General features: G+C 42.5%; 1 protein-coding gene across 1 annotated transcript in view; it reads right to left on the reverse strand.

The window, feature by feature from the left end:
• dnah2 (dynein, axonemal, heavy chain 2) overlaps positions 1–12,146 on the reverse strand; it is a 432,951-nt gene that overhangs the window by 109,670 nt on the left and 311,135 nt on the right. The window contains exons 42-43 of the mRNA XM_060919614.1: positions 10,904–11,122; positions 3,787–3,904 (exon numbers count right to left, since the gene is read on the reverse strand). Coding sequence (XP_060775597.1) covers positions 3,787–3,904; positions 10,904–11,122 — 337 coding nt within the window. The remainder of the gene's footprint in view (positions 1–3,786; positions 3,905–10,903; positions 11,123–12,146) is intronic.

Here is a 12,146-nt window from a genome sequence, read left to right on the forward strand (position 1 = left end):
CTGATTAGTGAGGAGGAGTGTCCTCACATGCCCACACACGCCCCGCGAGCACGCTGGGATCTGTAAACACCGTAAACCCGGAAGAAGGAGAATTACGAGAATTCTGAAGCCTCATGCGCCTCGCCTCATCTATACGCTCTTGCCAGTATCTGTTGGCGTTGTCGGTGACAACAAGCCACAGCACCAAGACCAACAACACTAACGACTCCATGTCCTCCATGTTTATTGTTTACTATCCGGGTCGTGAGACTACCGCTTAAAAGATCACTGATGTCACTGTTTGCGCCGCTTAACGACATCACGTGACGTCCACCCACTTTCGCTAACTCCACCCAATGTGTCCACCCACTTCCAGCCAGCATGGTTCAGCGCGGTTGTAGTCGAAATGCAACTCCAACAGCCCCACTCAGCACGACTCAGCCCAACTCAGCACGGCACGGCTCAGCCCAACTCAGCCGCGTTTGTAGTGGAAAAGCGGCATTAGTCTTTATGCAGATGACATACTGCAATATGCACAAAATCCATCAATATCTTTCCAAGAAGCTTTCAAATTTATCAGTTCATTTTCAGACATATCGGAGTACTCTGCCAATTGGACAAAGTCAATAACTCTCCCCCTCTATGAAGCTAAGTGGGATGATGCAGTCCAGAACCAAATCTCACCGCCCCTCACCACTGGCAACATCAAATACCTTGGAATTAACATCTCCCCCAGGCTGTCAGAGTTGTTTCAGCTCAATTTCACCCCCTTGCTAAAAACAATAGAAGAGAATTTAAAACGCTGGAATAACCTCCCTCTTTCTCTTATGGGACGAATCTCTACAGTAAAAATGAATATTCTGGCCAGAATTAATTATCTATTCACAATGACTCCTGTCCAATTCAACCCAAACTGGTTTTCCATCCGTGACTCAATAATATCACATTTTTACTGGAAAAATAAACCACCCCGGACGAAACCGACCACCATACAAAAGGAAATTCCACTGAGGTTTCGAGGTGCCAGATTTTCAACATTACATTTGTAGTAGCAAACCAACTACAGTACATTACAAAATGGACCAACAAAAATCAATATCAAAACCCGTGGCTTGAAATAGAACAATCAGAATGCAGAGACATTGATATCAAAGACCAAACCATTAAAAAACACCCCGTTATAAAAACCTGGTCATCTTAACAACTCTGACAGCCTGGTGGAAGAGAAATACAATGACGAACTTTGATACGACAGCTTGCAAACACACCCAAATTTGGTCAAATCCAGACTTCTTGGTCAAACCCCCCCCCCAATAAAACCTCTAATTTGGAAACAAAAAGGAATCTCCCATCTCCGTCACATCTTTGAAAACAACACTCTCCTCAGCTTTGAAGAACTGCGCCGGAGGGACTGCATCAGTGGAGATCGGTTTCTACTCTCCATACAAATCAAAAATGTACTAAAAACAAAAGTCGCTACTGCTTTTAATAATCTCCAACAACCTCCTTTACTCGAAAAAAAAAAAGATTACAATATCTGACTTAAGAAACAGCTCTCAAAAATATATAAACTGCTATCTGCTATAGATCCAACCATGGCCAGACCCAAAAACAAATGGGAAGATTATTTATCCATCTCTACTGATGCCAACTTCTCATCTCTCATCTCATCATCTCTAGCCACTTTATCCTTCTACAGGGTCGCAGGCGAGCTGGAGCCTATCCCAGCTGACTACGGGCGAAAGGCGGGGTACACCCTGGACAAGTCGCCAGGTCATCACAGGACTGACACACAGACACAGACAACCATTCACACTCACATTCACACCTACGGTCAATTTAGAGTCACCAGTTAACCTAACCTGCATGTCTTTGGACTGTGGGGGAAACCGGAGCACCCGGAGGAAACCCACGCGGATACGGGGAGAACATGCAAACTCCGCACAGAAAGGCCCTCGCCGGCCACGGGGCTCGAACCCGGACCTTCTTGCTGTGAGGCGACAGCGCTAACCACTACACCACCGTGCCGCCCCCGATGCCAACTTCTGGGAACAAATCTGCTCCAATACTTTCACAGTGACCTCATCTACAATTAATACAATACAAAGGATTATACACAACGCATTTCACTCAACATAAAATGCACAAAATGGGTCTCAATACCTCTGGCATACGTTCTCACTGCTCACTCAATACCACAGACGCCTATACCCATGCCACTGTCCACCGGTTCATCAATTCTGGGAATGCATCACCCACATCATATCTTTGGTTCTGAACTGCACCATCCCACTATCTCCAAAGCTCTGGCTACTCGGAGATCTAACAACTCTTGACCTGCAATATCATAACTCGAAATTAGTTTTGGTCGCCCTTGCTATCGCCAAGAAAACACTCATGAACTGGAAAACTAGACACAAACTTGGTACCCGCCCACTTTGTGTTGTTTCTCCTGTCATTGCTACAAGTCGCCGAATTTCGCTGACATTGCATCATCGCTCGTCGCCACATTGCCATGAATTGCTTCCTGTGTGTACGCCCCTTAAGTCTCAGCAGTAGACGCAGGCCCTATACTCACAGATGACTTTTGACTTCAGCAGTGACCAGTATTTCTTGTAGTACTCCAGTCCAGGACTCAGACTCAAGTCTGACTCGTGCTCTAATTTTAAGAACTTGTGAATTCGTACTCGCAAATTGGAGACGAGGATTCTGATTTTTTTCTTTATTTTTTGCAACACGCCATAATAATTTGCCATAAGATATTTATATCTACATTAATTTTTATACTAAGTTCATGCAAGAGGATGCACAGTCACCTGTTCATATGTCATGTTCAGGAAAAACTAACGTTAATGGCGCTAAAATGCCTGGAGAGTGGGGGCGTCGTGGCTCGGGTGGCTAGGGCGCCATGCCATGGATCCGGGGACCCGGGTTCGGTTCCGACCTGAGGTCATTTCCCGATCCCTCCCCATCTCTCTCTCCCGCTCATTTCCTGTCCTGTCTCTGCGCTGTCCTATACAATGAAGGTGAAAAAAGCCCCCAAAAAATCTTTAAAAAAAAAAAATGCCTGGAGAGAACGCCGCTAGGATTGTCCGCTTTGCTTATACAGATTTCTCGTGCAGTGGGAAAAAATGCACTGCTGTGTGTTCCATATGTATTAGAGCTATCGAGGAGATGACGGGGACAACCTCGAACTTCAATCGCCATTTGGTAAGACTCCACCCAGAGAAGTGAGTGACACGCTATGTTCATTGCTCTGTTGATAGTGGGCGGGGCTTGCTGAGCGATGAACTAGCTAGTGTTAACCCTCTCTCATGTTATTTGCCCTGTTGATAGAGGGCGGGGCTTGCTGAGCGATGAAAAAGCTTTTTATCTGTAGCGTATTAACTAAAACGGAGCAGTCGAGCGGTAACGTTAGTCCAACACAGTAGCAGAGACGCTTTCACATAAAAGCAGCGACAGCCACCGTCAAATGGTGCGGTTGGAGTCTTGTTCTCGGACTTGATATTTTCTTGAATGACTCGGACTTGAACGCTGTGGACTCGAGACTGGACTCGAAGTTTAGTGACTCGACTACTTTATCAGTTCATTCTTCTAAAGTATCCTCCATACCAAATTTTACAGATTTGTCACTCTTACCATTCATTCTTGAGTCTTTTTTTTTACACTATTTTTCTCACCTTTTAACCTCATTTCTTGGAAAAATGTTATGCAAGTATGGCATAAATAAATTAATTCATAATTGACAGCCCTATACAGCAACCCTGCTTAACCTCGTCCATCTGAACTGCACTCAACAGTACCTACCTGCACATGCAGCTCTCATCAGAGCGGACAGAACTCCGTCGGTCCACTCATTGGTGGAGAGGTCATATTCACCATAGAGTTCTCCAAGACTCACTGCTTTGGGGTTCAGAGGATAATCCTGAGGAGACATAGGTTAAAGGTTAGAGCAAAAAAAAAAAAAAGTGGATTGGTGTCAATGAGAAGGAGGTGCAAGTAAAATGAAGGATGGAAAAAGAAATTGAGTTGAAATGTCAGACAGGGAGTGGCTGCTGGAATGAGATTTTGAAGAGTAAGAGTGAAGACAGTGGAAGAGGTGTGAGTGTGAGTGCGCGCCTGTGTGTTTGTGTGAGTCAGAGCATGTGGAGATGCAGAGGAGAGATAATGAGGAAACTGGAAGAGGTGATATTTCAATGGTGGGACAGAGACGGCTTCCTGAAATAGATTATGCAAAATGAAAAGGTATTGAGTCAGACATGAGAGAAAAGTCAGGCAGTGAGAAATGATGTGGATTGGGTGGATGGATGGATGGATGGATGGATGGATGGATAGATGGATAAAGAAGAGAGAAAACCCTGGAAAAAAAAAAGTAGCGTGTAAAAACTAAGGAATTTTGACAGACCATAAAACAGGTAGCGAAAGCCATGAAGGCTTAGACACACACCATGATACGATGTTGAAGTAGACAGGAGCAAGAAAAACAAGAAAGAAAACCACACACACCAAAGCATCATTAAAGAGAAAAACAGATAAAAACATCACTAACAGGCTGAAATGCATGCTTTTAAATCTGATTTATAATACAACCCCAGATCAGAAAAAAATTTGGGACAGCGTGTTGAAATTGAAATTAAAACTGAAAGCAATGATTTGTAAAACAAACAAACAAACAAACAAACAAACCAACCCAGAGCGTCAGCAACGCAGTAGCTCACACGGCCGCAGTATGAGAAACTAGACTCGTTTATAATTAGCCAAGTTGCTCTTCATGAGAACAATTAGAACAATCTGATCTTCAAAACGAAACAATCTGAATCAAAATTCATTGAAAACCGAGGAAGGAGCAGTGTTGTATAGTAACGAAGTAAAAATACTTCACTACTGTACTTAAGTACAGTTTGGGAGATTTTGTACTTTACTTGAGTTTTCAAATTTTGGAGAACTTTCACTTTTACTTCACTATATTTTTTAACTTAATTGCATACTTTTACTCCGATACATTTTCAAAGAGCCGTTTAGTTACTTGTTACAAAAAAAGAAAGGGAAAAAAAAAACGTGTTTTAACCCCATTGACTGCAACGAAGTCAGGAAGTGCCTGGGCTTGGTCACCACTTGCGCATGACAACCAGTAGGCTGCACCTGTTGGCTTCACGCAGTAAGCAGAACGCTAGCTTCGCAATCAACAGCCCTGATGGAAGAGGAGACGGAGACAGCAGCTACTTCGGCTACAAGTGAAGAGGAACCTGATGATGAGCACCCCTGGCCGTATTTGAACACAATGTTCTCTTACGTTGATGTGAAGGATTCGTCCTATTGAATGAAGTGCCTCTTATGCCTTCCAAAAAACGTGGAAATTCTATCTTATAGAAACTCCCCGTCCAATCTAAAGAAACACATCGAGGTTTTCTCAGGTTTTTCAGTTTTCTCCAAATTACTTTTTTCTTTTGATTATTAATGACAGCAATTGGTTGTGTATGCACCTCCATAGTTTATAAAGTGCAATAACAGTAGCAGCTTTTTTATGTTTTTTTTTCTTAATGGTGTGATGTATACGGAAGAGCGATAGTTCCACTAAGAAATACATATATTTTTTTAAATTTCTGAGAAAAAAACTCAGAATTTTCGAGATTAAAGTCAAAAATTTTGAGAAACAATCTCAAACTTTTTGAGAAAAAAAGTCGAAATTTGAGAAAAAAAGTCAAAATTTGAGAAAAAAGTCAAAATTTGAGAAAAAAGTCGAAATTTGAGAAAAAAAGTCGAAATTTGAGAAAAAAAGTTGAAATTTGAGAAAAAAGTCAAAATTTGAGAAAAAAGTCAAAATTTTTGAGAAAAAAAGTCGAAATTTGAGAAAAAAGTCGAAATTTGAGAAAAAAAGTCGAAATTTGAGAAAAAAGTCAAAATTTGAGAAAAAAGTCAAAATTTGAGAAAAAAAGTCAAAATTTTTTAGAAAAAAGTCAAAATTTGAGAAAAAAAGTCGAAATTTTCGAGAAAAAAAAGTCAGAAATCTGTAGAAGGCGGGCTTCCATACGGAAGTGACACTCACTCGCGGCCGGTAGACATGAATGGCTGAGACCAGAGCCATGGAATTCAGAGTTGTGACAACCGGGGTACAGGAAGTCGGTTGATGATGTGATTCACGTAGATTCAAATACTTCTAGGCAGCGGCTTTCTGTTTGCTAGAGACTAACACAGAACCACTACATAACAAGCAAAGATTAAGTAGAAACGAATTACATTTACCTTTACCGCACTTTCTGTGTTCTATGGCCACTTCCTGGAACTAGTGGAACTATGTCAATGGCGATCTATGTGTCTAGTTCCAGGAAGTGGCCATAGAACACAGAAAGTGCGGTAAAGGTAAATGTAATTCGTTTCTACTTAATCTTTGCTTGTTATGTAGTGGTTCTGTGTTAGTCTCTAGCAAACAGAAAGCCGCTGCCTAGAAGTATTTGAATCTATGTGAATCACATCACCAACTGACTTCCTGTACCCCGGTTGTCACAACTCTGAATTCCATGGCTCTGGTCTCAGCCATTCATGTCTACCGGCCGCGAGTGAGTGTCACTTCCGTATGGAAGCCCGCCTTCTACAGATTTCTGACTTTTTTTTTCTCGAAAATTTCGACTTTTTTTCTCAAAAATTTTGACTTTTTTTCTCAAAAATTTTGAGATTGTTTCTCGAAATTTTTGACTTTAATCTCGAAAATTCTGAGTTTTTTCTCAGAAGTTTCCAAATAAAATATAAAACCCTGGCCCTATTGCTCTGCCGTAGATGTATGCCTAATTTTCAGTACTTTCTCTTAGTTTAAAAAACAAAGGAAAAAAACGAGAAAAAAAGTGTCAAAACTGTGGTCTCCATCTTCAGATGCCAGATAGGCAGCTTCATTTTTCTCCCAATTTATTTTTTTCTTGTTTATAATGCTTGTGTGTGCACCTCTATTTTCAGCAGTGTAATTGCTTGTCATGAACCATTGGTGACAAATTACCTTCAGTTTACCAAAATATTAAAAATATTACAAATTCAGATTGCCTTTGCTTGTTTACTTTTATGTGTACTTTTAATTACATTACTTGAGTACATTTATTTTTGCATTACTTGTCATACTTAAGTGCAAGAAATGTCAGATAGTTTAAGACTTTAACTCAAGTAACATTTCAGTCAGTGACTTTGACTTTTACCAAAGTCATTTTTTGGAAGGGTACCAATACTTTTACTTCAGTGTGATTTCCCAGTACTTTATACAACACTGGGAAGGAGTAGTGATTTTCCTGAAAGTTCGTTAAATCGGCCTAATTAGCAATTTGTTAATGAGAAATCACAAAAGTAGGGAGTAACTTTTGTGCACACTGATTAGATCTTTTAAGCAAAACAATCAGAATCAAAATCCATTGAAAACTCAGGGAGGAGTAGTGATTTTTGTGAATTGTGGACGGACGGACGATGGACGCCGCATGATGGCAACAGCTCATCGCCCTACGGCTGGTGAGCCTTTGACCTGCATTGGACTCAAAACAATACAAACAGCACATTATTTGATGTTTTACCTCATGAATTGTATTATTTTGTTTAAATAAACGCATTTCAATTTTGATTCTTGCAATACGTTTTCAAAAAAGTTGGGACGGTAAAGCATTTAGCACTTTGTAACGTTGCCATTCCTTCTCACAACACTTAAAGATGTTTAGGGACTGAAGACACCAAGTGATGAAGCGTTTCAGGTGTTATTTTGTCCCATTCTTCCTGCAAACAGGTCTGAAGGTGTGCAACAGTACAGACTCATCATTGCCATATTTCTTCTTTCAAAATTCTCCACACATTCTCTATTGGGGCAGATGGGCCAGGCACCCTCTTCTTCTGCAGCCCTGCCTTTGTAATGTGTGCAGAATGTGGCTTTGCATTGTGTTGCTGAAATCTCCCTGGAAAAGATATCATCTTGAAGGCAGCATGTGCTGCTCCAAAATCTCAGTGTATTTTTCTGCATTAATGCTGCCATCACAGAAGTGTAAATTACGTTTGCCAAGGGCATTGACACAAACCCATACCATGACAGACCCTGGCTTTTAGACTTGTTGCTGGTAACAGTCTGGGTGTTCGTTTTCATCTTTGGTGCAGAACACAGAGCATCCAGTTCTTACAAAAAAAGACTTGGAATACTGATTCGTCTGACCACAATCCACATTTCCTCTGTGTGATGGTCCATCCCAGATATCTCCGAGCCCAGAGAAGTTGATGGCGCTTCTGGACTCAGTTAATAAAAGGCTTCCTTTTTGTACAGTAAAGTTTTAACTGGCATTTGTGGATGTAACTCTGTATTGTAGCTGGCCAAAGGCTTGCCAAAGTAATCCCGAGCCCATGTGGTTATATCAGCTATAGATGAATGACGGTTCTTGATGCAGTGCCGTCTGAGGGATCGGAGATCACGGGTGTTCAGCTTTGGCTTGCGCTCTTGCCCTTTCCACACTGAAATGATTCCTTGAATCGTTTAATGATATTACGCACCTTAGAGGGTGAAATATCCGAATCTTAACATTCTTTGAGCGATACTGTTTTAAAATATTTTAATATTTTCTCATGCATTTGTTGACTGGAGATCCTCAGCTCATCTTTGCTCCTAGGCCTTTCCTGGATATTGATTTATACCAAGTCATGATTACAGTTACCCGTTTCAAACCGCTCCATTATTTATCTCATTCTATCTATCTATTCGGCATATCACTTCACTGACATGGCTGCAAAGTTTCTAGGCAAGAATTACACTAGTTGCCTTCTACTGGATTATCAGAGAGGTTTTGTCCTCTCAACTATTCACACACATTCACACCTACGGTCAATTTAGGTGGGGTTTACATTAGACCGTATCAGCGGCTCATCAGATTAACGTTTTTAAAACGATTAGCGTGCACACAGCAACGCCAATACACGATTCGCGTGCACACAGCAACGCCAATACACGGATACGCTCGGCTCCGCAGGCATCCTGCGCTCCAAATCACTCCGCCCTGAACAGCGAGTGCCCTCTGGAGGGTGCGCACTCCGGCCCTGCGCAGCTCACACAGCGCGCGAGTGAAGTGCACGAGCAGTGATTCGGGACTGAGCCGCTGTGTGTGTGATCCCAGTGCGCGTCACTTACCACTTGCAAGTGGAAGGATGGCAAGCCTAAAGACAATCATAACTACACAATGGGCAGTATTTGCATCAGTATTTGCAGTATTTTCATACTTTTATACTCTTTAATGAAAGGTGATACAAGGCGGAAGTCCGCGCCGTTTTTCAGCAGTCGCGTCACATGACCAACGCCAGCGAATCAGGAAGTTGGATGTCACAGTGACGTTGTCCAATGACGACGCCAGCTAGAGCTCAGCACAGCATATCCGCGTATTCTGAATGTTTACACAGCACCGGACCAGACACGATCTGGATTGAATACGTGGACCCTGGCGGATTCCCGTTTCCCGGCGTTTCCAGGCGTTTTAATGTAAACGGACAGTGCATCCGCGAAGAAAACGAGACAGATACGGTCTAATGTAAACTTGGCCTTAGGGTCACCAGTTAACCTAACCTGCATGTCTTTGGACTGTGGGGGAAACCGGAGCACCCGGAGGAAACCCACGCAGACACGGGGAGAACATGCAAACTCCACACAGAAAGGCCCTCGTCGGCCGTGAAGGCCAAACCCGGAACCTTCTTGCTGTGAGGCGACAGCGCTAACCACTACACCACCGTGCCGCCCGTTTTATCTCATTACTAGCCCTAATTTCCCCCGTCCCAACTTTTTTTGGAATGTGTTGCAGGTCTGAACCGCATGTATGTTAAGAAATGAAATGAAGCGTAAAATATCTTGGGTTCATGCTGTCTGCGATGAAATCCAAGTCACAGTAAACACCATCCCAACTTTTTCTGATTTGGGGTTGTACATGATGCAGTTCTCAGTCTATAATCATGCTTGAGGTGCAGTCACAAATGAACCACGTCACAAATTGAAAATGGCTCGAACCGTCTTATTGCTCACTACCAAGCGCATGAAATGGGTGGGAAAAGGGCCACCGTGGAAAAATATAATCAGATATAATTGTAGTCTCTGATAACTGGATTAGAATTGCACACATTCCTCAAAAAGGCATGCACAAGAAAACATATATTATCACAACAATGTGTTGTAAGTGCTACCAATTATAGTGTGCTAGCATACGAAGCTCGGTCGTTTTATCAAAACTGCACTGTGTTAGCTGAAAATCTGGAGTGCTTTTGTTCTGTGTTAAGCATCCTGAAGTGCACCGCAATACCTGTGGAGAGAGCCTTTGATGACTGTTGTTTTGGTGTCAGGGATGCGAGGCGACGGTGGGTTACAGCGCTCGCTAACGGTGGCTCATTTTCATACTAATGAATGCCTTAGGATAGCCTCAGACAACAGCAGCTTTAGAAGGAGCTCGGAGTCACATCAGCGCTTCATCTTTGGCATCAAATCATCCCGTGTTCGAGATAATGAGACAAACTTATGTTGTCCTATTGTTGGAGTGAGCCTTTGTCTGGAATAATGGCTGTGCTTTGAAACGCTTGCTCTTTGTAATTGATATTTATATTCACGGAAAATCGTGGCTTGCTGTATTGTTCGCGTATTTTTGGATTCCTTCGTTGAACTCGGAAGCAATTAAGACATTAAGAGTGAATGTGTAAAGTGTATTGCTGTTACGTGTGATCTGATGTTGTGCAGAGCGAATGCTTTGTGTATGCTCGTGCTTTAAGTATTCTGCCTCCTTCGTCAGTGTATTGTTGTTGGAGAACTGCTGGTGTAAAGGACGACATGAGCGAACTGCAGAAGCAAAGGCGCCGAATAAATCGGCGTTATCGCAATACTGAATCGGCGCAATACAACGTGAATCTCGAAAAGGGGAGTGAACGTGAAAACGTTCCGAGGACTCACACGGACGAAGTTGAATCCAGGTTCGCCTTTGTGGTGCATGGTGGTCAGGGTGTTCTGTAAGATCCTCCAGGTGACTGTTTTGCCACTGCCCGTCTTCCCTACGATCATGGAGGAATGGCGCGAGTTCTTGGTTTCGTACAGCTGAAGGACTTTGGTCATGGTGAAGGGAGTGACCTGCAGGCCGCTTTGCCGAAGCTCTGCTTCTATCGTTTCTCTCAGCTACAAAGAAAAGAATCGCACATGGAAAACATGCATAACCGTACAGGAGATAAAACAGGGCTGATGAATAAATAGCCATTTTTTTCTTGTTTTTTTTTTTTTTAAAGTTCAATTATCCTTAAGAGGGTAATAGAACTGTGCAATATTATTGGTTTGGATCCCAAGTTGATCAGCAAGTACAAATGAACTGGCAAGAAGTATGTCTCGAACTTAATAACCATAAACAATCCCAGCACCCCCTAGAGTGAAACACACACACACTCTTCAGAGCCAGATTACTCCAAAGGCATTAAAGCACTCTCACTCTAATTCAATCCCTCTCTCATTTCTTTTTTTTTTACCTCATTAACTGTGTACAGAAGCACGAAAAGAGAAGAGATCAGAAGCATCTTAGCAGGAATACATTAGCATTAAGAGCTGAGGGTGGAGCACTTTGCTCAACATGACGCTGCAATGAAAAACTTCCCAATGCAAAATGGACAGATGAGAGCATATGGTATAGGGGAAAGCCTGTCGTCAGTGTACAGTGCTGAGTGTAAATGAGTACACCCCACAACCAAAACCCCTACATCTAGTACTTTGTATGGCCGCCATGATTTTTTTTTTTTAAAGATATTTTTTGGGCTTTTTTTCACCTTTATTGGATAGGACAGTGTAGAGACAGGACAGGAAATGAGTGGGAGAGAGAGACGGGGAGGGATCGGGAAATGACCTCGGGTCGGAATCGAACCCGGGTCCCCGGATTTATGGTATGGCGCCTTAGCCACCTGAGCCACGACGCCCCCGGCCGCCATGATTTTTAATGACAGCACCAAGTCTTCTAGGCATGGAATGAACAAGCTGGCGACATTTTGCAACATCGATCTTTTTCCGTTCTTCAACAACGACCTCTTTTAGTGACTGGATGCTGGATGGAGAGTGATGCTCAACTTGTCTCTTCAGAATTCCCCAAAGAAAATAATTTCTTTGCACCACAAAGGTGAAGGCGACAAGAAGATCAGCAAAGCTTTACTTATCAGTCAGA

The sequence above is a fragment of the Neoarius graeffei genome, chromosome 1 (genome assembly GCF_027579695.1).
Source record: "Neoarius graeffei isolate fNeoGra1 chromosome 1, fNeoGra1.pri, whole genome shotgun sequence".
NCBI lineage: Eukaryota > Metazoa > Chordata > Actinopteri > Siluriformes > Ariidae > Neoarius > Neoarius graeffei.